The sequence below is a fragment of the Pseudochaenichthys georgianus genome, chromosome 3, assembly GCF_902827115.2.
Source record: "Pseudochaenichthys georgianus chromosome 3, fPseGeo1.2, whole genome shotgun sequence".
Classification (NCBI taxonomy): Eukaryota; Metazoa; Chordata; class Actinopteri; order Perciformes; family Channichthyidae; genus Pseudochaenichthys; species Pseudochaenichthys georgianus.
This window is the reverse complement of record NC_047505.1, coordinates 25,138,604-25,165,571: the sequence shown is the minus strand read 5'-3', so window position 1 is coordinate 25,165,571 and position 26,968 is coordinate 25,138,604. Positions and strand designations below refer to the sequence as shown.

Here is a 26,968-nt window from a genome sequence, read left to right as displayed (position 1 = left end):
AGCCCGGCACCACCCTGCAACTGACCCCAGAACAGCCAAAAAATAAATAAACACGTGTTCTTCTCAAGAGCTGTCATGTGTTCACTTCACAACCGTAACCCAAGGATTACCAACCTGCTGTACAGCACTTGAGCGAAGACTCAGAGAAGGGACTGGCTGCGACCTCTCCAAAAAACTGAACTCTGGAGTAAAGGAGATCTTAAAATGGAGTTCATTTTGTGCTATGAGTCAAAGGATTGTTGATCTGACACTGCAAAGCTCAAACCAAGGAGTCTCTCTGAATCAAAGTCGTCTGCTGATTAGCCTCTCTGAAAAGAAAAAACAACACTATATACATATAAATATATATATCACGTGACGATGTGCAATGGCTCGTATAATTGTGATATTAAGTTCGAAATGTATCTCATTATTTAGCTTTTGTTGCTTTTTGAATGTCTTGAGTTTTTACATAATATGTGTTGTTTATTGTTCTTTGGTCTAATTTATTATTATTTATTTGCAACACTGCATATGTTGTTAAGCACTTTAAAAAAGGACAACATTTCTGAATTTGACCATGTCGTTCCTATACCAAATTCTTTTGATCTAAAACACGAGGATTCCTTAGGTTTCAAATATAGTACATTATTAAGAGCACTTACTTCAATAGCGTTCAGGTTTGACATAAAAAAAATAAAAGGTGACACAAACTTTGAAGATACAAGCTTTCAAGTTACATTACAAGTGATGATTAAAAAACAGTCGAGCCACTTATAAATAACATGTACAGTTTAGACTGAGTATTTTAACACAAATTTGATCCTATAATTTTCTCTGTTTCAGGGTTTTTCTATCATTAAATGAATCTGTGAGTCACAACAGGCAAAACCAAAAGTTTTTCTTCTCATCTGATGGTGTTTTTATACGAAGAAGACACTTTATGACTTGTGTGTAATCTGCCATTCAGGTGGCTGCATTTCATTTTCTCTCATTTGTTGTTTCTGACACAATCTACCAATAATTTTCCCATTAATGTATGTACCCATGTCAATATTAATAAAATATGAATACCAAAGTCTGCTTTTATCCTCACTTATTTGTGTGTGTCTTTGCTGGTGTGAGGCTGACACCTGCTGGCCTCCGTACAGAAGGACATCACGAGCTGATCATATTTCCTCTTATTGTATTTGAGTTCAACATGATCTCTTTCATTAGGCGGCTACATCAGTGCCTGACATGCCCAGTCGACTTATGCAGTTTGACGTGGAGTCAGGGGAGCAGGCTGATCTAATAGTGAAATCTAATTCTTCTGATGGGAGCACTAATAGATATTGATTACACGGCTCTCGGTCCCTGGATGCTTCCTTCTGAGAGAGATACTCACATAATGTCACTGGCACACGTTGAATGTTAATTTTCTGTGAACGTAATTGCCCTCCGTGGCAGAACTGCTTCCCTGTGAATACTAACAAGGCCTGTGAAGATGAACAACACTGAACTACTGTGGGAATGATTGGCTGCTTTAATGGGTTTTCATTTAGCTCTTTAACATTATAGGTGGGGACAAGCATGGAGGGATCATATGACAATAGGACCCTGGGCACAGATGTCAAAGTGTCCCCCAACCCCACCAATCCTCATAGACAAAAAAAAGAATCACAGGTTAAAGAGACCCAAAATGCCCCAAATAACACCGCCGAGTGTGGTTATGAGTCTCTTTGTGGTGGTTATTTATATTTGGTCATTGTTTGTTATTGTGGTCGTTTTTGTATCTCCTTTTTCTTGTTGTCACCTATTTTGTTGTATTGCATCTTTTGGCGGTCAGTTTTGTTTCTCTTTGCAACTCTTTAAATGGTTTTGTGCATCTGTTGAGTCTCTCTGCATAATTGTGTGTCTCTTTATGTTTGTTCTGCACCTCATCTGGGTGGTTCTTCTATAGCCGCAATGCATCTTTATTTGGTCATTTTGTATCCGTGTCATTTTCCCTTTTTTTGTGGAAATGACTTGTCTCTTTGTGCTCTTTTGCATATTTATCTGGTGGATTTGCATCTATTTTAGTTGTTGTTTGTCTCTTTGTGGTTTCAAAAGCCCCTTGCCCCCCTGGGCCAGCCTGGTAGATTTGTTAAGTAATACATGAGCAAAATATTTCAGTGGATTTCAGGTTGATAAGTTGAACTCTAAGGGGGCAGAAAGCCTTAAAAGTAGCTGACTGCAGGCATCATTCATTATTTCATGATCATTTTATAATCGTGCAACTTTATAATTTAAAGTAGGACTTAGGGCGCTCATTCAAAATGTGCCCCATGTTCCCACAGTGCTTCATGGTGCATGTACGTACCTACAATAGCAGTTCATCTAAACCAAAATACATTGCAACATTTATTATGGCATTTATTGCCAAACCAAGCAATGAACTAGAAATGGTTTATATCTATATATAATCTTGTAGCTGGTATGCAACTGATTTGTTTACATGTTTTATGTTGTTTGTTTAATTGAATCTAGTCAAAAAAAACGATAAACTGGTTGTATTTTTAAACGTAGAACCATAATCTGAGAAGAGGCTTGTAACTTTAGCAGTAAAATAAAATGTACTATGCATTTAAATGCATGTAATCTGAGAAAAATAATTCACTACTGGGATTATCAATTTATAAAAACAATTAATATTTTGTATATTATATCCATGAAGAATTTCTGAATTCATTTTCTATATCATGACACATATTTTTATATCGCAATAAAAAGTACACAAACAGGGCTGCAATTTAGTATTTTAGCCATATCCTTCAACCCTGCTTTTGTTTACACATTGTGGATTTGAGCTGTCCTGATGCAGCACAGTGAGTGCATTTACACAAGCCCACATTAAATCCATTCACTGTGATATCAAACATTTTAAAAGAAGAATCATGTGTTATCCTGCTGCTTGTCATATTGTGTCTCAGTATTTGCATTGTGCACTCATCATCAGTCATTTGCTTGTATAAACATGTGAACTGAGCGGACACCTGTCCCATCACTGGCCAGCAACAAAGCAGCAGATGGCAGCGATGCATGCTGAAATAATAAAACCTCTGTGATTAGTAACTAGTTTGTCAAAAGATTATATTTTGTATACCAGAGGAAATAAGCAATATCTGATAATAGATTTGGGCCTGAAGCCTAATGTGTTTGATGTGATGGCGAATTCTGTATAAAAACAGTAAGTAAAGATGTAAAGATGTCAATGCTTAGGAACATATATGCTTCGCAGGCTGATAACACACTGAGCAGGACCTGAGAGCTCACTTCACGTCATTGTAGTTTCATCTTTATTTGAAATGAGAGGGCGCCATCTACTGGCTTTCCCTTGCTCTGAGTGTATTGAGCCACTGTGTTGTTTTTTCTTAGCCTTTTTTTCTGACTGTATTAAAAGCTGATAGAGAAGGCATTGCTGTTCAATTAAATCCCCTATCCCCTATCCCCTTGCCTTGCCTTGCCTTGCCTTGCCTTGCCTATATGACAATTGTCTCTTCATAATTTTAGAAAAGTAAGTTCTGGAGACACATCTCACCACAACTCTCCCGCAGGATTTGGAAAACGTGTCCATGCCTTTATCTTCAGTAGACTCGACTAGACTCTAATGGTGTCTTTGCAGTTGGGTTTAGGCCCAACATAAGTTTCTTACCTCCTGCTAAATTATGAACCGTCCAGATCTCTCAGGTCTTCAGGGACTGGTCAGCTTTCTGTCCCCAGAGTCAGAACTAAACATGGAGAAGCAGCGTTCAGTTATTATGCTCCAAATATCTGGAACAAACTCCCAGAAACCTGCAGGTCCGCTGCAACTCTGACTACTTTTAAATCCAGGCTGAAGACTTTCTTTTTGTCGCTGCTTTTAATTGAACTCTTCATATCTTAAACTGCACTGTAACTTTTATTCATGTATTTTTCTTTTAATGTTTATTTTATTATCTTTGCTTTTTAATGACTGTTTTTAAATGCCATTTTCTTAATGTCTTTCATTTTTGTAAAGCACTTTGAATTGCCTTGTGTTGAAAGGTGTTGAAACTTGCCTTGCCTCGCCTTGCCCAACAACATACAAACAATGCCTTTACATTTTCTTCCAACAATTTATGTTGTGTATTTATTTAAAGGTTCAATTATTCATTATTTTCTAGAGACTCTAGAGGAAATATTGAATCATTAATTGTGGTTTGACAAAAGATTGTCAAATAATACAAATAATTCTGCAGGGCCCCTGTTTGCTTTACGGCTTACTTATTTATGACAAGGATGTAAAAATACAAATAATAAAGGCAAGGTTGGGCTTGTTAGTCTAATTAGAAATCTGAGTCACAATTAAGTATTATAGACTTACTCACCCAGATTAAACACTTTATACATTTTAATGATTAAACTATACACAATAATACAAATACACAAAAAGCTAACATTACAGCAGAGTCAGCTAATATTAAATGACATGACATTGATCTACAGGAGGGTCAAAGGTCAGAGTCACTTCAGCAGGTTTCCTCATAACGGTTCAAAATGGCTGCAGGTCCAACATTAGATGCATCTCTTCTTTTGCATGTAGTTATTAAAATGTTTTACATTTGAAATGAAACGTACCTTAAGTTAAGAGTTGCCACAATATCAGATTTTCCTTACACTCTTATTTTGGCCGAAATGAGTATTGGACATTATTGGGATATCTATATAAAATCTAAAGATGCACTTATATACAGGATTCAAAATGTAGTTTTTTCATAAATGATATATCTATTGCCTTTATATCGTTTTGATGTCTGTGTTAAGAAAATAATGATTGTCAAACTTGCCATTACTTCCCTGTGATTGAAATGCTCTAGTGTAACAGGAGGATTATGTCTAAAAGACTTGTAGCCTTTCTGGTGAAACAGGGTAGTTCACATTTTGTATATAAGAAAGACAAAGGAATGTAGAGTGACAGGTCTATTTACATTGCATTACATTACATTGCATTTAGCTGACGCTTTTATCCAAAGCGACTTACAATAAGTGCGTTCGACCAACAAAATACAAACTTGAAGACAACAGAATCATATAAGTACATCAGGTTTCATAGAGCAAAAACATTTCAAGTGTTACTCAACTGGCTTTAGGTAAGCCAGTCCTTTATTAGTATATAAGTGCTTTGTTAATAGTTCTATCGCTCGAAGTGGAGTCGAAAGTGATGAGTTTTCAGTCTGCGCCGGAAGGTGTGTAAGCTATCTGCTGTCCTGATGTCAATGGGGAGCTCATTCCACCATTTTGGAGCCAGGATAGCAAACCCACGTGTTTTTGCTGATGGGAACTTGGGTCCCCTTCGCAGCGAGGGTGCAGCGAGCCGTTTTGTTGATGCAGAGCGGAGTGCACGTGCTGGGGTGTACGGTTTAACCATGTCCTGGATGTAGGAAGGGCCAGATCCATTCACAGCATGGTACGCAAGTACAGGGGCAGTTAACCATTACAAAAGAGAAAACTAATATTTGAAAGGGTTCAGCTAATCAGATAGCTTTGGGTATATTTTTTCCATGTTTTCAGCTCAACCCAATGGAGGTGGGTGGGATTTTGTTTGTGGAGACTGAAGAAAATATGCTATTTATTAAATTATTTGTTCAGATTATAGGCATATAAGCCTACTTGTAAGACATAATGTCACTCTGGATTTTTCATATGGACTACTTCTACAGTAGTTCCACTGAAAATTGAAAGGTAAATTGCTGCGAAACGTCTTCAAATGTTTTCATTGTTTTTTAAATGTTCTGTGGCTTCGAGCTGCACAATTGAGTACATTTTTAAAAACAAGCCCAAGGCAAATGCTTTATTTATGTACGTTATGTATATATATATGATTTTTCTATTAGAATAAAAAAAAAAAAGAGTTGATCTATTGCATGTGTTAGATTTATTCTATTCTTCAAGACAGTGCCAGTAGCTAAACTACAGGCTGGATGAATGAATATATTCAAATTGTTTTTTATTAAAGAATGATGTAACCCACAGAGCAGCAGGATCTCCTGGCCCTCAGGTCAGCATTCAAAGCAACACACTCTCACTCCATAATCGTCCAGGAGCGACGTTTGGTCAGTGTCCGTGGCGTGCAGTTGTGACGCTCCTAGGCTCCTTCAGCTTCATAAAGGGACGCAAATAGCTTTCAACTGATTGCAATGTATTCCCATCTGCAGCGGGATTTGACGCTCATGGAAGCACGGCATTCGTTTGTGTCGGCTGCCCTTAAAGGCAATGTGAGCGTCCATTCTCATTGGATAACGGAGAATTGTACACCCGGAAGTAAGTATTCCCCTTACTGTTGATTGATTTTACAGTGATATCTGCACTACTCATCGACTAAAAAACACCAGATTATCCTTGTTAATTACACAACATTGATTGGTTTAAATTGTGTGCAATGCTTTTGTATTTTTCCCCTTCGATTCGGAGAAACAAATATTTTTTCGGAGTAAAGGATGGCAGAAGACACTACACTACCCAGAATCCCCAGCTATCGTTTAGGACTACACCATGTGCTCTGTTTGACAAATCCTGTGATAGTCCTCAAGCTCTGTGATTGGAGAGTGTGCTCCGAGGGTTACGCCGAGCCTCGAACAGCACTTGAAATGGGATGGAACCACGGCAGACTGTCCAATTAACGGACCTCCCCGTTTATGTGCGCGTAGTTTTGCGCGAATAAACGGACCTCCCCGTTAATCCGCGCGAATAAACGCGCGAATTGTGGCGCAAAGGGCGTTCCATAGTCCCTCCCCCACCCCGTCCCCAGAACTACTCATGCTGGCTATTGTGTTTCGCAACATTCTCTATCTATGGCACGTCTCTACTGGGAGTTGTAGTTTTAAAAGACGTTTTCGTATTTCCCATACTAAGAAGTTGCCAGTATTAAGCTGTGTACATCCCTGGAGGTTTAGGGGATAGGAAACACTCAAATTTAAAACATATAATTAATAAATGGGTGAAAATTGCTTGTGCCCATAATGGGCAGCATTAATATATATACCCACATGCCAGCTAAGGTCAGAAGAGCTTTATTTAACAGCTGGTCTTATGTTTGTGACCCCTGTTGTTAATTGATAACATTACATTACATTAATTGATAAGCCTGAAACATGCACTTGTCAAGGTTCAGAGGCAAAATTTGCAAATATGGCAGTAGCCATCGATCAGCTTAAGATAAGATATACTTTATTGATCCCAAGTTGGAACATTTGCGTTACATCAGCATGTGTAACAGTTGTAAATATGCAGTGGTGTTTATTTGTAAATCATTTAGTATAATCACACAAATTCTGTGTTTTATATTTAACAATTCTGTGTTCTTTATTTATTGATTGTTCAATACCTGACAAGGCCGGAGATGAAATATCTACATACATCTTATAAGAGTAGAATACATTATGTATAATATCAGTTAAAATAAGTGCTTCAACATAGTTAACATTGCTGGAGGTATGCACAAATATTGATAGATGTCTTGTAATGCACTATTGAGGAACCTGCGACCCAAGTGTTTCATTCAATGCATATACTACACCATAGTTGTGTAGGCCTATATGATATGTCAATAAACCTTAGAAAATCTTGAAATCTTGAAAGGGATGTGCAAAATAGTCATTATATACAGTCTTTAATTAACTATTAGTAGAGAATAACGAGTAATGAATATACTTTATAGGGATCCTATTAATATATAATAATAAAAATAATGATTTGTTTTTTTGGCTTTAACCACTAGGTGTCCCTTTATATCAGCTGTGCACCTTTATGGTGTAAATACAGCCTATCTACCAATTGGATCAAATATAGAAGTCAGCCGAAGTAGTGTTGATACTGCAAGGAGACGTATTGTGTGAAAAAAAATGTAAGATGTTGTTTAATGGCTGATATATTTATGATCCACCTCACGTTTTCAGTTCCTCATGTTTGTCTAGAAGTCTTCTCATCAGGATTCTATAAATACAGAACTACGGCAGATATGTAATATTTAATGCAGCCGAACCGTGTATTACAATGCCGTTATGTGATGACTTTCAAAGAAAAAAGCAAGCACACTCGGAATAAAGTATTATTTTATTTTTAAAAAATGTTTTCGGTCTGTTTCCGGTATTTGTTAATGACGATGTGCTGTGAGATGTGAGACTGGAATTGCACAGGGGAAAATAACGTATCTTTAGATGCGGATTTTGTTAAACTAATACGTTTGCGCTGTGGACCAACACTATACATTGACGGGGAAGGGGGTAGCAATAAAGATAACACCATTAAACAGTTACACAACATAACAGAAATAATATCGATAGCAGCGTCCCTAGCAAGCACCTTGGTAACAATGAAAACGTTCTATGGACGCAATTTCCTGAAGTAATCTTCGTAATAACTAGCAAACTAAAGATCATGTACATCCACTGCACACATAATCTGAAATAACAACTCATATTTCTCGCATCAAATGACATCAAAACGCATTTTAATGGCCAAACTAACTTTAAAATAGGCCTTTTCCACCGAGAATAAAACGAAGTTCGGCCATGTTTTGTTTTTTTGCAGGGAGAAATTTAAAGATCACGTGACATAGCAGCCATTGGAATGAATGGTGAAAAAAAAACGGGGTTTGTCAAACAGAGCACATGGTGTAGTCCTAAACGATAGCTGGGGATTCTGGGTAGTGCAGTGTCTTCTGCCATCCTTTACTCTGAAAAAATATTTGTTTCTCCGAATCGAAGGGGAAAAATACAAAAGCATTGCACACAATTTAAACCAATCAATGTTGTGTAATTAACAAGGATAATCTGGTGTTTTTTAGTCGATGAGTAGTGCAGATATCACCGTAAAATCAATCGACAGTAAGGGGAATACTTACTTCCGGGTGTACAATTCTCCGTTATCCAATGAGAATGGACGCTCACATTGCCTTTAAGGGCAGCCGACACAAACGAATGCCGTGCTTCCATGAGCGTCAAATCCCGCTGCAGATGGGAATACATTACAATCAGTTGAAAGCTATTTGCGTCCCTTTATGAAGCTGAAGGAGCCTAGGAGCGTCACAACTGCACGCCACGGACACTGACCAAACGTCGCTCCTGGAGGATTATGGAGTGAGAGTGTGTTGTTCGAAGATGCAAAGGTTTTATTGTCATATGCGCAGTAGCTAGAGTGCATAGTTATGGCAAGGAACATTTTCAATCGCAGGCTCCTCCAACAGTGCAACATAAATATATATAAGACATAAAACAATACAAATAGTGCAAAAATAAATAGTATTGAAATAAAATAGTGCAGGTAAATGAGTAGAAGTAAGAAGTAAACTATACACATGTAAAAAATAATAAATGAGCTAAAAACTGAATTTAAATGTAATAATAAATAAATATGACAAATAAATATGTATTGGCCAATGAGTTAAAATGTATTAAAAGAACACTTAAAAACATTATGATATCTGATTACGCTAAAGAATGTATATACTAAGACTTAAGAAGCCAAAATAAACAATTAAGATAATTTAAACTAAGATTCTGCCGCTGTTTTTCCCACCCATTTTATGAGTACCTGAATGCACCCCTGTCTCTGTGTGCGCGTTCACGCAGAGGCTCAGCGCGTCCCAGTCATGTGACAGCAGCTAACCACGCATGCGCAAAGAAAATACAAGATGGCGGAGAGTGCGGAACTGAAGGTAAGGCGCAGCCTGAAATCGTTGTAATTTTACTCGGTTACTAAGCGCTTGGTTGTCAAGTCCTAACGCCCGACAGTCATTTTTAGCATTAAGGTAATGAAATGTTGTCATATTGTATTTCTTACCGCTCAAATGCAGGAGCAACTTTCTTGTATCGACGAGCATGTTTATGTTGATATTGACTCTCGCTGCTGAGAACCGTTTTGTGAGCAGCGGCTGGCTGAGCGGCTTTCACTTTAAAACATCCTCTGTGTGCTCTTTAACCCCGGAGACAGGCACTCACCTCCGGGCAGCATCCCCGCCTCTGTCCGGTGTTTGGGTTATATATATATTTGAGAGGGAAAGTCCTGAGCTGCAGAGCATTTTGTCCCGCTGATAATGTGCAGACTGTGTTTGAATGTGACAGCGGCTTGGTGTTTTAAAGCATGCACACATGGACGGATACTGCTCACTTGGGATGTGCATGGTTATAAAGTTTATAAAGACAGAGGTAGACTGTCTGCAGCTGCAGTAACGTCACCTGGTCTGCTCGTTCACACCTGGGCTCACTTTACCTGTTGATACAATTAACATGTAACGGTGCCCCCCACGCACCGTTATACAGAGTACACTCAGGGGGGAGGGAAGCCCTTTACTTTTACTCTCTTACTCTTTGTCCTCTTTAAACAGTGTTTTATTTATTTTTTCAACAATAATAAGTCAAATAGAAATACATTATTGGAAAACCTTACTGTGGGAGAAAAGGTAAAACAAAATGGTACAAATATTTGGTAAAAGTCAACATTTGTTTATCCTCTCGAGAAAAAGGTAAAACAATAAATTGGTGCACATATTTGGATACAAGCCAAATAAGTACACATATATACCTCAGCCCCTTGCTTGTGTTAAAATACTTGTATTATGTTTCAAATTAAGTGAATACATGGTAGTGAATAAGCAGTGGTGTAAAAACTACAATATTTTCTTCCAGAATGTTGTGAAGCAATAATATAAACTTGCATATAATTGAAATACCGGAGTACAGTACAAGTACCTAAATTATATTAAAATGCAATACTTGTCATGTTGTATACACTTGTATTGAATAACTTTGCACCACTGAATATTCATCACTGATGCACCCTGCCTTTAACATGATTCTGTTGTCTCTGTAGCAGCACTTTAACACTGTTTTAATTTAGCCTTATGAAGCAGAGTTGGAACATATCTAGCAGTTATTGATCACAGTCTTGAGCTATTTTTAGACTTTCCCCCGCTGTGTTTCCACTGCCTGGCTCTGTGGATCTATATGTGCTCCTTTGTGCCAGCTGCTGTTCATCTGCACACTGTAATGAAGCCTCGCCTGCTTTGAACAGCCAGATGTGGTCCTACTAAAGGCTTTCGTTGATTTAACCAAGTGATATTCTCTATGTAGAAGGCTTCTTAAACTTCTACATTTGCTTGCTTTTTCATTTTCTTAATGCAAAATGAACACTTGGGGCTGCTGACAACAGACACAAATGTTCAATATCTTTATGTCAGATAAAAGTATTATGCCCACAAATCTAAATCTATTTTGTCTGACAAAACCCAAAATAAACGTGGGGATTTTAAACAGCTATTTCATTGCCAAAGTTATTTCATGATGATCTCAGCTCTGAGGATGGAGGGGTTTTTGTGGTTATGCTCTTTAGAATAATCAGAATAATCGGTGCCTTGCTTAAGGCCGGACACTTTCATCCTCCATGAATTTTAACCTAGCGCTGTGATGCAGTAATGATGAACTACTGAGGAAGCTTTTATAGATGCAGATTTTTTAATTCACCCAACTGTATACAACCACTGTCTGTAGATGAGGATAACATCAACAGCTGACTGGCCTGAAGTCTTTGTTTAAAAACAAGTGAGGTTCCCTTCAGTTGTGATTCAATGCTGATTGATTTGGCTCTTTCTTGCTGTCTTTAAGTTTTATAACAAGAGTCAGTTACTTACAAAATTCCTGTCAAAATCCCACTTCTGAAAATATATTTTTCTTGGTTGTAGGTAGAAATATTTCTAACCCGACATAACTCTTGAGGAAAGAATAATATGAAACTGTCAAATATGGGAAGCAGCTAAACCTTTTCTGTTACATTTGTTTTTACAAAGCCAAAATGCTCAGAGACTTCAACCCTGTGCACTTACCAAATAGTATTATCTTCAATGGTGTCTAATTTCTAAGAGAATATTACAAGCTTGTGAACATAGATCATAAATTCCCACATGTGTTAAATTAGCTTTGTTTACTTGGAGCTGGCAATGGCCACTTATTTTGGTGTCATTAGTTTTAAACCAAAAGTACTCTGGGTAATTTTTTGTGTCATTAGTACTAGTAGTATAATGTTATCGTCCAGGTTCTCAAATAATGTGCTAGTATTATCCAAGCCCCCAAAAAGTGCGCCGGGCTCTGAGGAAAATATTCGTTGTGGCCAAACGGCAGTACTACACTTCCGTATCAGTCGCTGGGCCCGGAAATACTTTTTCCCATTGACTAACATTGGGAAAGAGACATCTGTAAATCGTTGGATAATTTTTTTTAAACTAAATAAACTACCCAGTATGAACATTTGTATAGCCCTTATTAAAAACAATTGGTCCTCAAGTTGTAAAATGTGCTAATAACGTTATTCTGAGAGTTATTTTCCTCTGCATTATGAACGCGCATCTACATCCATGGATCTAACCCACGGGACCACGCCGCCCGGCACGTTCATGTGACGTGTTCCGTACTACATGAGTTTTACCTTTACCCATGGATGCACAATAAGAACGGATTATATGATTATATGAATACTTTCGTGACGTTTCGCTCTCTCAAAAGTTGGGCCATTTTGTCTTCATGCGCCAATGATCAACTCTCATAGGAATGAACGAGGCCCCCGCCTCCCACGCTGTATCCAGTTCTTATTATACATCCATGGTATTATCCCACAAACCAGCAGTGACTCCTTGATGCTCTCCCCTGACTATGAGCACATTTAATGATGTTTTTAAGTATTAATGGCGCAGGGCATCTTGCATTTTCAAAGCACAGTCCGGACACGTTAAGGTGTGACATAGCAGGGGACATGGCTCAGACAGTTCACAGGAAACCAATGACACAACCGAACAATAAGTGTTTTTTATTTCATCTTTATTTTGTACTCGTTTGCAACAGGTACATGCATGAACAAACCCTCTGACGTTTGCCATCTTCTCAAATACATTTTGTTTCATTCAATAATGCCCAGACCTCTGTGGGTGAGTACGGAGGATCCTCTCCTGAGAATTAGATTTTTTTAGGTGAAAAATATAATAAATTGATTATCAAAAGCTTGATTCATCTGATGGTTTGGCCTAGCATGTGACCGCTTTATTTGTTTGATTTCAGTCAAAGAAATGTTCGTCCTTCAGAGTGTTGGTTAATGGCAAACTTATCAATTAATCAAGATATTCCAAAAACATAGTCCTTCGGTAAAAAATGAAAAATACCTGAAACCAAAAGTGGCGTCTTCAAATCGCTTATTTTATCTGACCCATTTTTAAAATTCCAAATATATTCAGTCAACAAAAAAAAGCAGCACATATTTGCAACTGAGAGGCTAAACATTTGTAGTATTCGTCCTTGAAACATTACTTTTTGCTTCACGTTTGTTCATGGTTGGCCTTGGCTTTGTATTATAGATTATACCCCAAATTGGTGCATCGATCTGTATGCAGTCACCTTAGATGAAAGCTGTTTGTGAATGCCTCTGATGTTACCAGCCCCTAAATGTGTCCTGTTGCATCGCATTCTGTTTGGTGGGAGTCCCGATCCGCCTCAGCCTCTTTGAACTGTTTTCTCTGTTCTGCGGAGCTGCAGCAGCTACCTGGCAGTACAAATAACTGTCTGTGCGCTCACTGTGCTGGCAGCTTATAGGTGGAGACAGTCTATTTGTAGAGCCTGTGGCTAGGTTAATCCCTAATGATACAGGCCCTCCGCTCTGCTCCCCGACATCCTTTCAACACCTGCCTATTGCTCTTGTTGTCATCGTCATTATCGCTGCAGTTAATTTTCAGTTTAAAGAGAATTAGACGTTGGAAGTCACAAAGAGTGAACCCTCTCAGCTGAGGCTGTATTTAAAGCTTGCATGCATGCGCAGATGTTGGCGCGTGTGTCCATCTCATACTGGAGGATTAAGTGTTAGCACGTTTTACGGCATCATCTCAGCCATAATGTAAAAAGCCAAATGGTGATCGTGGATGTAGGATGAAACACAATACAGATGTTGCATGTCTCGTCTCTCACAGAGATGTCAGAGGCGTTTAGCGTTGAATCAGCTGTTGTAGAGAGTTGTTCTAAGCATTAAGGGACAGATATCAGACGGGCTGCCAGATAAAGACATAGAACGTACTTTGATCCTTCAGGCTGCATTATAGACTGTACATTCTGTATGTTCAGGGAAAGCAGCATGAAAGCTCTCTCTCTTGTCAGCTTTCTTTTGCCCTGTGAGAGCACTTGGTGTCTGCAGCCATCGACTTGTGCCAGGCTCTCGGTGAGATTGCAGCTTTCTCTTAACTCCCGTGGTGATTTTGTTACACAGTCCTGTTGCCGTGGTAACATGTCACATTTGAGATCGACATGGGTAGGTAGCAGTTTGGCGCTCAACGCGCGTTTCCGACTGGAGGAAGAAAGGCCGGCTTTTCACTGGACACCTTCTTGGCAGATATTTGAGTTTTTTTAGATGTTGGACTATCAGAAAGATTTTGCTGTGAATCTGAAATAAATATAATAAAAAAAATATAATGGCAAGTTATTTCTTCATCCTGCTGCAGGCTTTAAAAGTGTGACTCCCTCCAGTTTAGTTGAATTTGGTCTGTTGAGATGCATCAAGATGAGCTGTGGTTGAGTGCATTACTGTATGTTAGACGTTGTTCTGGCCTGATAACACTTACTCCACAGGTTTCCCAAATAGTTAGACAGTTTAATTCGCTGTTCCCTCTTTAGATGTTTTTTTCTTACTTTTATAGGTAAACGAAAGCAGGCTGTGTCATCAATGAGAAGAAAGAAACGTGTACTCTGCAGAAGGTGTTAGTCTTTCTGGGCCAATAGCTTCCTCTCTCATGTCTGTTTAACATCATGACACCTGCAGGGGGAATACAGCCAGCTGGTGAAGGTGTTTCTGCTTTTGGTTCCTGAACAGGCAGCTTAGAGGGTTAATGTCTAATAATAGCAGTGAGCGCAGGCAGTGGCCTCTCTAGTGACCTGTGACCCAAAGGCCTGCAGCTTAAGACACTGGTGCACCAAAGGAAGTAGCCCGCTGTGAGCGGAAGACCCCTCTGCTTTCTTTAAGAAACTGCATTTGATCTTTTACTTTGACGATACATAGAAATGACAATGTTGTGGTGATAAAGTGGGTCACCTCTTACCTGTGAAATAATGGTAGTTGATTCTGCATTCAGTGTTTTGACTGCATTAAAGACATGTTATCAGGTTATCAGCTCTGTTATATACCAGCAGATGATTGTAGAAAACTCATCTAAAAATGCCCTTTCTTCCTCTTTCCAGTAATAATAGTGAATTGATTTCCTTAGATTGTGGTTTTATCTTTTGACTCATCGATAGGTTCAGCGTGTGCAGTGAAAGTGGATGAAATGACAGCTGCACAGTTACACATATTGGTACCAGGAGCACTATGATTTAAGATGATATTTAACAATGACGCATGTTGGTAGGAAAGACAAATCTTTAAGAAATGGTGCCTTTACTCAGGAGTAGTGTGCAACACATTATTGAGCCCTAACTCACAGTCTTACTTGTCGAGCCATCATGATATTCATTATCAGTGAAAGTCTAATAAGCTCAGATTTGATAAAATACTATTCAAACCCTTTTTCCTTGTCAGAAATGCTATATATTTATTTGAAGTCATTACTCAAAATGTCCCATTGTACCCTTTTACTTGTATTTTATTACATTAATAACCAGCGCTACCTCCAATATAAAACAAAATGGATTCATCATCTTGGGTAAAACAAAGTATTAGATTGTGATGTATCATGAGGATCTTTTTTCCCTGCCTGTTAAGTTTAAATTTAGAAATATAGTTCATTCATTTTCTTCCCATCATGCAGCTGTAGTGAGATGTGAGGCAGATTAGAAATATAATTGGGACTTCACTCAGCACAGAGCAGCCTGGTGCTCCAAACCAGGCTGCCTACTTTCTCTGAATGAATCCTGGACAATAGTATCACAGAGAGTTTCCAGGCAGCGCTAAGATGTAGCCCCACATCAGAGAGGCCACTTTGATGATAAAAAGGCATGGGTGCACTCTCCCTGCAACATGTTTGCTGCACAGCCTGCAGTCTCAGGCCACCTTATCTTTCTGGCTACTGTCTCAACAATTTCCCCTTCATCTCGGTGAGACCTCCTCCAACTCTGCAGGATTAAAAAGGTGCAGAGGGCAAGGGCAACTCGTGGGTGTCTTCCTTCTCCTCCACTGCAGTGGGATTTTGGTGTCTACAGTCTTTATCAGCTTTTTAGCTCTCGTTCCTTCATTTCTTCCTTCCTTCCTCTTTGAGCAAGTCAGTGATAATCAAACAGGTGTTATGCCTCCGCTCAATTGTTTGTTCTTTGCCATCACACTAGTTAGTCAGAGTGTTTCCTGCCAACTGTCTTTGTCCACATACTTGGCAGCAAATCTGTGTTGGTTGGTTGCTACCAGCAGGATGTACCTGCACTGTTTTGGCAGCAGATTACAAACCTTCCCTGTCATCACATCTTTGTGCCGTTCAGCATGGAAGAAGATGAGCTTCAGATTCAATCTGCCCGTGGCAGGCTGGGACTAGACCTCTGGAGCCTCAGGTGTGATGGCACCGCATTAAACACGCTAATGATTAAAAGGGAAACCGTTCTGAACTCAGTCCAGCTGGGTTGCATGAACTGATCCTGCTTCAGGAAGAAATGGCCCGATCCATATTTGATAGGGATGCACGATAATTATCGGCCCGCGCGCGCGCGCAACTAGTGTTGCACGGTGTACCGATACTTGAAAGGTACCGCGATACCCTGCCGTTAAAAACGGTACGATTCCTCCGTTTCATTAGTGTCGGTACTTTAAGAATTACGGGGAAAAGTACTCCCGTGAAAAAACGCCGTTTAATAAGAGCCGTGTGTGTTCAGCGCTCTGCTTCCACTCCCTGCACTGCAGCCTTGCCTGCAGTCCCGCTCCTCTCAAGCACGCTCTAAGTCCCTCCCCTCTCTCGTGCACGCGGCCACGCGCTAGCTGCCAGAGCATGTGAGAAAACGAGAAGCATGGCTGCAAGTGGGAGTGCAACTGCCGCTGCGCCTCGGCTTGTTGACAAAAAAGACGCCAGAAGTCTGTGAACGAGCCAGAAGTCAGGTGTTCAGAGCAGAGCTCCCTGTCGGAGCGGCAGAGCGTCGCAATATTATCGTTGAGCTAACTTAGCTAGCAAACTAGCATCACTATCTGCTAACGTTAGCTTTAGCCTTCGTTTTCTATTACTTTTTTTCATAGGCTATAAACGGAGGTGGTATAAGTATATATCTTGTACTTGAGTAAAAGTAGAAGTACCCAGGTCTTGTACTTGAGTTAAAGTAGAAGTACCAGAATGTAGGAACAATCCTGCAATCAAAATGTTCCTCAAATAAAAGTACAAAAGTATTATCATCAAAATATAGTTAAAGTAGCGACAGTAAAAGTAGAAGTGCTCAGGTCTTGTACTAGAAGCACCAGAGTGAAGGAATACTCTGTTACAGTAAAAGTACTGCATTCAAAATGTTCCTCAAGTAAAAGTATTAAAGTAGCGACAGTAAAAGTAGTCATTGTGCAGATTGGTCCATCTCAGAATAATATATATGATATGTTTTATAATGATTGATCATGAAAGTGTTCTCAAAGCTGGTAAATGTGCAGCTAGTTTGAATGACTTTGTAGACTGCAGGGTAGCTGGTGGATTTACTCCAGGTGGAACTAAAGTCTGATTTAACACTTGATTAGATTTCACATCATTCATCCAGATCTGTGAAGTAACTAAAGGTATTAAATACATGTAGTGGAGGAAAAGTACACCATTATTTCTGAACTGTAGTGGATTAGAAGTACAAAGTAGCAAAAGAAACATTGAAATACTTAAATAAAGTACAAGTATCTCAAAATTGTACCCAAGTAGTACTTGAGTTTATGAACTTAGTTACTTTACACCAGTGGCTAGAAAGACTAAGCCTTGCACAGAGCCATGAAAATACATTTTCAAAATGCTCAACAGTGCTGCCAAAATGTTAAACTCACTGCTACACAATTAAAATAAATGCTTTTATATATATTTATATTAGATGTGACTCTTTGGCGTTTCTGTTCTTAGTAACACTGCTGCTTTAGTTGTTCTGACTGCTAAAATCATCTGTTATTCCTAATTTTAAAGCCGATATTCCGTGTTTCCCTTTTTTTAAGAAAAGTATCGAAAAAGAATCGGAATCGCAATTCTTGACTTGGTATCGGTATCGAAACCAAAATGACATCGTATCGTGACAACACTACGCGCAACACGTTCTCACTCACTTTAGTTTGCTAGTTATGACGAAGATTACTTCATGAATGTGTAGACATGGTTGCTAACGTTTTTTTGGTGGAAATGTGTTTTTCACAGCAAAGTCACGCTCTGTACTTGGACTTATTGGGAGAATCTAAAGGCAAGAACATCCCAAATATTAATTTAGGTCTTTATTGTAGACCTTTAGTGTTGCCGTCTGTGAGGAAAATACATGGGGCTCAGAGCCTCGTATTTTTAAAATCTTTTTTTCCTTCTAATTTGTTATTCTTTTCAAAATAACACACTGTTATTTACTCACCAATAACACACAATTATCCTTGCTTTTATTTATTGGTTTAATTCCATAATCTCGGTCTTTTTTGGCGTTCGTCAGGAACTGAATTTCAAAATAAAAATAACCGGAAACAGACGTAGGCCTATAAGGGACATTTCGAGCATCATTGCGATTGTCAACATTTTTCAGTTTAGGATGGCCGAAGACACTACACTACCCAGAATCCCCAGCTATCGTGTGTGTGTGTGTGTGTGTGTGTGTGTGTGTGTGTGTGTGTGTGTGTGTGTGTGTGTGTGTGTGTGTGTGTGTGTGTGTGTGTGTGTGTGTGTGTGTGTGTGTGTGTGTGTGTGTGTGTGTGTGTGTGTGTGTGTGTGTGTGTGTGTGTGTGTGTGTGTGTGTGTGTGTGTGTGTGTGTGTGTGTGTGTGTGTGTGTGTGTGTGTGTGTGTGTGTGTGTGTGTGTGTGTGTGTGTGTGTGTGTGTGTGGGCATATGCTCGAACCGGAGCTGCCTGGACGCTGCAATCATGTTGCCCACAGTTGTGGCGAAATGTCGCTCCTCTGTTTTCATTTAAACAGCTCCTTATATCCGTTAGCGCAGCTAGCTAGCACCAGATGCTAACAACAACAATGCACGTAAGGTCTCTCTCTCGCTCGCTCGGGCCACACAAACACACACCCTCCCGGTCCTTCAGATGGCCAGTCGGTGCCTGCCGGTGAGCTTGGAAGTGTGGTCTGCCACAAGCGGGCGGCAGGAGTGGGGCTGTCAGCATCAGCTTGTAGATGGTATTTTAAACTTGATGCGCTCTGAAACTACGGGGCGGCCGAGGGAAAAAAATACACATGCGTTAATCGCGTTAAAATAATTAGTGGCGATCAAAAAAATGTAAATGTAAATCTTTTTTTATTATCGGTTATCGGTATCGGTCTTGAGAAGCAGGAAGTTATCGGTATCGGTTTCAAAAACCCAATATCGTGCATCCCTAATATTTGAGTCCCTAACTTTTGTCTTATGTTTGATCCACAATGTGCAAAGTGATACCACAGAGGCAGGAGGGAGAGAAAACAACAGGCGAGGTATTTCAGAGTTAAGCCTGAGTCGGAGTAGCTGGAAGGGGGGATGGGAGGACAGAGAGGGGAGGAGGATGGGGAGCGAGTTGGCACTCAGTACAGAGCCCTCTAGCTGAGAGTAGGAGCTTTATATAATGGCCAGGTACTGTGCAAGCTCCCCCCCACCCCTCCATCCGCCTTCACAACCTCCGCACACCCACACACAAACACACACAAACACACATCCTGCAGAACCTTTGCAGAAACTGCTTGGCACAACATTATTAGCCTCACCATCTCCCAGGCTCCTGGGACTCAGAAGAACTGCGTTACTGTTCACATCCTAAACCCATGCAAAGTGCAGCAGATTTGTTTCAGCTCTGCTACCCAATGTGGAGCTCAAAGGGTAACAATGCTGGTTGCTAAAAGCTGCTACTTCGGTCTGGTTCGGTGAAACAACCTGCTCCTTTGGGACTCTAGCGGAGGTTTTACATTACCTTTTCCCCATACAATCTCATGCTCGTTTAACCACTTGATCTGAATGGGTTGTCAGCTGATCTTTGTTTGTGACTCTCCATCCCGGGTTCAACTCAGGTCGGACACCAACTGCCTTTGGTGAACAGAGTGTGTGTTGGGGGTGGACATTTTATTTAATTATATTGACGTTTAAGCATCATTTCACAAAATGCATCCTGGAGAAGAGCTAGAGACACACATGTGATTGTCTGGTATGCATCCGTGGCCAAACCTTTGTTTTACCACGATCCCAGGTCTGTCTGCTTTCGGCAAACCAATTTGCCAACTTGCCACGTCGCTCTGACCAACACACTCAATATAAACCATTTTTGACTGGCTTTGTGGTGCAGTGGAAAAACACTCACTGTGCCAGCAGCTGTTCATGGCACACAATCTGGCATCCAGTCAGAGGATCCGTTTTTGATTTAAACTGTAATTTTGCTCATTTAAGACAGTTTTAATCTTGTGTTGAGGAGTTTAGCTTCTTTATTGAGACTAAGGGTTTTTGAATATAACATGTTTACATTCCCCAAATGAAGGCACTTCACTTTGTTTTATTATTGGTTCCTCAACCCTGATATCGTATCTGCATTCAACACTAGTATTTCTATCAAGACCCATCTCTTACATGTGAACCTGCAGCATACACATAATCATATCATTCTGTGCATTCAAAACATATACTTCAGTCATTCAACATTTCTGTGATGATGTTAACTGTACCTCCATTTAGCTCCCTTACATGTTCCTACAATAGAAATAGTAGCAGCAGTATTATCAGGAGAAACTTGCTGTCTGACATTTAGGAGATTGTATCATACAGTATATACTTCAGTGTGCGAAAAAGTACACGTCCCACCGTCCGGGACGTGTTATTTACAATATCGGACAAGTAGATCTTTCAATTGACTTGTCCGGTGGACAAGTGACGTTTTTCGCCCCGATTTATTGACAAATTATTGATGAATTCAGTTTACAAAAGGCAGAACTTATTCGCAAATTGTCCGTGTCCGCCATTGTTCGTTTAGAAATGTTAGTTTCGGTTCTGCTTGTCGATTCATAAGGAAATGCATCTCGCCGCTTTCTGTACAGTTAGACGGGGGGCGGAGCGGGAAGTGTAGCACAGTGGCAGGGTTGGGAAGCAAAACTCGGTTCCGAGTAGGAACAAATGACAATTGTCCGGTCCCGGGATTAATAAGAGTTGTGAGGACAGGAGGTGAGGCCGAGCCCCGCGGACTGCAGCTCTCTCTATGCTCCGGATCAGCTGATCGCTGCACGGTGCAGCTCAGCGTCTCTCTCTCTTTCTACACACAGCGGATCCGCTGCCCGTTTAACAGCCTCATCTTTGTCAAACTTTCTTATGTTCTTTCTCGAACACGTAATGAAGGTTATTAAGCGTTTTAGCTCCTGTGTTGTTAATATTGACCACCATTTCCTTTATGAAGTGAAGCAGCCTCCCTGTCTGTGTCCTCGCGCTGTCCTCACATCCCCGGACCCCCAGACTCGGAGGAGCAGGGATGTCAGTATTGTTTATGAAGCAGGGTATAGAAAGTACATTATTGAAATGCTATTTATACTATTTATTAACTTTTACAAATGGTGAGCAGCTGAGCAGCTGCCAGCATGTGTATTGCAGGACATGTGTAAGCGTGCAAGTGTCTTTGAGTTGTAGAAAAGCGCTAGGCCTATAGGCTATAAATATAATAATAATAATAACTTTATTTGTATAGCACCTTTCATACAGGGGATTGCAGTTCAATGTGCTTTACATCAGTAAAAAATAAGACATAAAATCAGTGTAAAACAAGCAGCAAGAGCAAAGCATAAAGTGGGATAAAATAATTAAAAATAAAAACATGGGGAATAAAACAGAGAAATAGTGCAATGTCAATCACAGAGAATCGTGCAGTATAATAGTGTAAAATCAGTAAAATGCTTTGGTAAAGAGATTAAGCTTTTTAAAAATGCCTAATGTATTGGCTTCCCTAATATTGTTGGGTAACATGTTCCACAGTTTTGGGGCGTAGTTTACAAAGGCTGCATCACCGATCTTCTTAGGACTCTTTCTGGTGACCTCTAATAGACCTGCATCTGATGATCTCAGTGTTCTGGCGGGTGTGTAGTTTATTAGAGAGTCAGCAATGTAGCTGGGTCCTTGTCCATTTAGAGCTTTGTATGTGAGGAGAAGCACCTTCAAATCAATTCTGAAAGTTACAGGAAGCTAGTGTAGAGTAGCTAAGACAGGACTAACGTGTTCCCTCCTTTTGGTATTCGTTAGTAGTCTAGCTGCAGAGTTTTTAATGAGCTGGAGTCTTTGTACATCCTCAAACTGCACCACTTAGAACTAACTAAACAATGCAGAGATTATTTTTATATAATTGTATTCAATAACCGTAAGAAATTCAACAGTATGAAGTGATTTGTAAATAGGAATACAGATTTGACTTAATGTTTTCATAAATATATTTTTCTCCCAGTTTGTCATGGGACTTATTTTTACCCTCTCAAAGAACTGGAATCGAGAACCGAAAATAACCAGAATCGAAAAGCAGAACCGGAATCGTTAAAATCCAAACGATACCCAACCCTTTGTGTGATGCAGTAAAATCTTACCGCTCACTTACGTTAGCGGTGTTGTAAAAAACCGTGGGAAAATGTAAAAAATACGATGACGAAGAAGAAGATTACAGTGGCCCCAATTTGTCAATTCTGGACAAGTGAAAAATGTATTCGGACAAGTACATTGCCAAACTCACTTGTCCATGGACAAGTACTCTCTAAAAACTTTTTCTCACACTGTACTTACACTGCACATGCTATTAGGACTACAATTTCTATCAATCACCAAAACGGTGATTGATAGAAATTGTAGTCCTAATAGCATGTGTGTGAGTAAATACAACACACCCAAAGATGTGTTCAGACTAACATGTGAAGCTTTTAAGAGGAATATCATGACATTGCTGAAGGCTGCAAGAGTCAGAATGAAGGTGTGGTCTAGAGACTCCTGTTTCACTGTCGTCAAGAAGGGAGGAAAATATCTATGGTGTTCACTGTCGCTTCAGGCAATGGGAGAAAATAAAGCATACCTAAACCGGGCCCTTTTAATCCTGCACACAAGGATTAATTTCTAAACCGGTGAAGTTAATCATTATCCAACATCTCTGTGGGAGAAGTTGTGTTTTAATCTAGTTGAGCAGCTTTATTCCCATACACACGCAGACAGTGTGGTTGTGTGCATGTCATATGATAATCATGGGATTGAACGCTGCATTGAGGTTTTTTGCACACACCAGCCATTTGGCCAGCACATGCGATCACTGCGATAATGATCTGTGCGTGGGTCCTGTGCGTTGTGTGTGTGAGAACATGTCCCCCCCTCTCATGCTAACTCTCTGTGGCATGCAGGCACCGTCTTTGTGACACTCCTATGCGTGTGCGTGTGCGTGTGTGTGTGTGTGTGTGTGTGTGTGTGTGTGTGTGTGTGTGTGTGTGTGTGTGTGTGTGTGTGTGTGTGTGTGTGTGGTGTGTGTGTGTGTGTGTGTGTGTGTGGTGTGTGTGTGTGTGTGTGTGTGTGTGTGTGTGTGTGTGTGTGTGTGTGTGTGTGTGTGTGTGTGTGTGTGTGTGTGTGTGTGTGTGTGTGTGTTGTGTGTGTGTGTGTGTGTGTGTGTGTGTGTGTGTGTGTGTGTGTGTGTGTGTGTGTGTGTGTGTGTGTGTGTGTGTGTGTGTGTGTGTGTGTGTGCAACTGAACTGAAGCACTTTGCATGGTAGCGGTGAAATATTTGATTGTGTGTGTGCACTTTACATTTGTGGATTCCTTGTTATCATTTTCCACTTTTAAAATGTGTTAGTTGGATTAAAGTTAATTGGGATACAAATAAACAAATAAAAACAGCCAATAATGGGCCCCTTTCACTGTAGACGTTTTGACATTTCACACGAGGAGGTTCGCGGTAGGGTGCTGATTGTAGTTTCTCTAACAATTAAGATCCTTAATATAATCAGAAAAAAACATCCGTCTAATTGTTGATTTCCATTAAAATGACTGAACGTACAAGAGCTGGTTTGCACGTTGCAATAAGATGTGAGTTTTAATTCTTTTTAAACCTCTTACTGATGCAGTAGTGTCACTGATTCTCTCTCTCTCTCACACATTAGGCATAGAAACAAGCTATCTTCAGTTTAGTGATCTGTTAGCCATACAGTATTTAAGACTTTCTGGAAGTAAAGCCCATTCATTTTCTGCATAGACGAAGTGTCCAAAGTTTGGGCGCGCACAAAACTCTTCCAATTAACTCATCACTAAGAATATTTATGATTACTTCATTTAAAAGTAAAAGTCTGTGTGCATGCATTAACACGCGAGTTACAAGCGATCACATCAGGCCAGAGGTGTAAACCGGGCCCCTTCACTTCATACTCCCCTACTTCCAGTACTACCGACTGGACATTACCAATTTCCAAACTCCAATTTAATTGTAATCTCAGCTACACATAGTGACAGTCTGTCCACTAAAACATAAACACCTGGCAAATGACTCAAAGCAGCCTCTGTGGTAGTTCCCCTTACACCGAGTGCCTCTGGGAGCACATTTTGCATTAATGACACACACACACAGACTCACAAGGTGAAAACAATACCGGTTGTGCTGTTGTCGCTGGTAACTACAAATCCCAAGGTGCATTTCGGTAAGAATCGTTTCTTACAGAAAGTGGAAGACCACAACTAGAGCTTCAACAATGAGTTAATTAATTTGTTTGGATCAGATTGACAAAAGTAAAAGAAACGTATATTAAGGTTCCAGCTTCTCATATGTGAGGATGTGCTGCTTTTCCTGCTTTACATTTAGCCAACTACATGTGTGTTGGGTTGTTGGTCAGACAAAGGCAGTGATGGGCAGTCAGTTTAGGTCAAGATTCTGGATTATTTTGGATGTATAAGGACGGTACAGCTCTTCCTTTCTGTATAGCAACAATGGATGGGGTTCATTGGTTTCTTTGTTTAAAGCAATGTCACCGGCGGCCATAGCAAACTGATGGCAACATCTAGAGCTGTGGAGAATTTTATTGGGTTTAGAGGCTCAGCTGCTCTCTCTCTCTCCTCCCATCCCCCTTCCCTTTATCCCTCCATCAGTCATTCTCACCAGCTCTGGACACAGCAAATTATCACCCCACACCCCACCAAGCTCCAGTCTGACAAGAATATAGCAAACACACAGAGAGATATGAGACTGCAGATACCACTGTGTCAGTTGAGCTCAAATTGAACACGACCAACTATAGAGAGACGAAGTTCCGCCCCCATCTACTTCCGACCCATGGTACCTTATTTCTGAAAAATTATGTATTGAAGTCAATGGGGAGAGAAAGATTATCTTTCTATTCCGTTTGAATTGTGCATGATGTTTGTCAATCTTAAAAAATCATTTCCATGTAAAAAAAGTCAGTTTGTCGTAAAACTGTTGAAATATAAGACTATGAAAAATATACGCAACTAGAAAGACTACAAATCCCAGAATCCCGGTCCTGCATGCTGGCTCCCCTGTGTATGTGCAGCTCTCAACATGCCCAGACTTGTAGTGATTTTCACCTCTTTTGATACTTTTTGCCTCATTCTGAAAGAAAGAAGTGAAATGTGCCAACGTGACGGCCATCTTGGTGTGTGGTGTGGGACGGGAGATGTAGTTCATTGAGCGGTTTCACACTACATTTTAATTTTTTTGACTTGCAAAATTATATTTTAAATTGATAAACATCATATGTGTAATTCGTGGCACAATTGAAACGGGATCGAAAGATAATCTTTCTCTCCCCATTGACTTCAATACATACTTTTTGCGAAATAAGGTCCCATGGAGGTCCCCCGGAAAGGGAGGGACTTCGCCTCTCTATTAAAAAACATTTAGCAGAGTGTCATCACTACAATTATTTGTTACATTTTGTGAATATGTTCACACTAAAACCGGACCAAACAGGATATATTGTATTATCTTACCCCCCGTTTACTCATTTATAAATAGTGATTTGAGTGATTTGCAACCTGTTATTGGCTAGATAGACGTTTACAATGGGACACAATGACCGCTCTGCTCTACAACAATGTGTGATGTGCCAATAGTAAAGATGGCCAAAAAAAAGGCCACGAAATACAAGAATGCATCTTTAGATTTAGCAGTCTTTGGATGAAAGAAGTCTTGTGGTCCTCACAAGAAAAAAAGAAGGCCTAATAGCTGCTTCTTATCAAGTATTCAAGTTGTAATGTAAAGATAGACATTTAGAAGATCAACAGACATGGAAATGTGTCTGTTGAAGCTCCTTGACATCAAGATATGCAAGTTGGGCGCCATTTAGGCCAACACTGTTTTCTCCGCTTTGGGCCAGTTTGAACACAGTCAGCACAGATGTTCTGGGAAAAGGAAGCAACATGTCTCTGCAAGCATTAGAAAGAAACAGCATGAGGTAGAAACAACACTGCATCTAAAAGCTTTGAGTCTGAGGGGTTATGGGACTTCTCATGACCCAGAGATAAAAGATGTTAACTTTATGTTCAGTCAATTTGTTTTGAGTTTGATTTTTGTCTTTGTGAAAAATGATGGTTTGCAAGGACCAACGCAGATTTAATCTTTTAGTGCTCTGTGGAGTCCAACATGGTTTTCATTCCATCCTCTTCCCTCTGTGATTGATCACATGATTTGATTAAAACCTCTTAAAAAAGATTAGTTGACTTAGCGTTTGGTAAAAGACAGTTAAAGTTTCATAGCTTTAGCAGAGACGACTGCTCCATCGGATCGTAAAGTCATCTCTTCTGCAGATAGTATGTTTACCATAACGTTACTTCTACCTTTATACTCACTGTCACTCATACACTTGATTGTGCACACTGGCTGACATAATGCACAGTATGTAAGC

General features: G+C 39.9%; 1 protein-coding gene across 2 annotated transcripts in view; it reads left to right on the top strand.

Moving 5' to 3' along the window:
* The first annotated feature begins 9,622 nt into the window (after window positions 1-9,622).
* LOC117464767 (E3 SUMO-protein ligase PIAS1-like) overlaps window positions 9,623-26,968 on the top strand; it is a 62,752-nt gene continuing 45,406 nt past the window's right edge. The window contains exon 1 of one of the 2 annotated variants that reach the window (XM_034107427.1): window positions 9,623-9,673. In XM_034107427.1, coding sequence (XP_033963318.1) covers window positions 9,650-9,673 — 24 coding nt within the window. In that variant the 5' untranslated portion in view covers window positions 9,623-9,649. The other variant, XM_071206474.1, reaches the window with a different exon arrangement.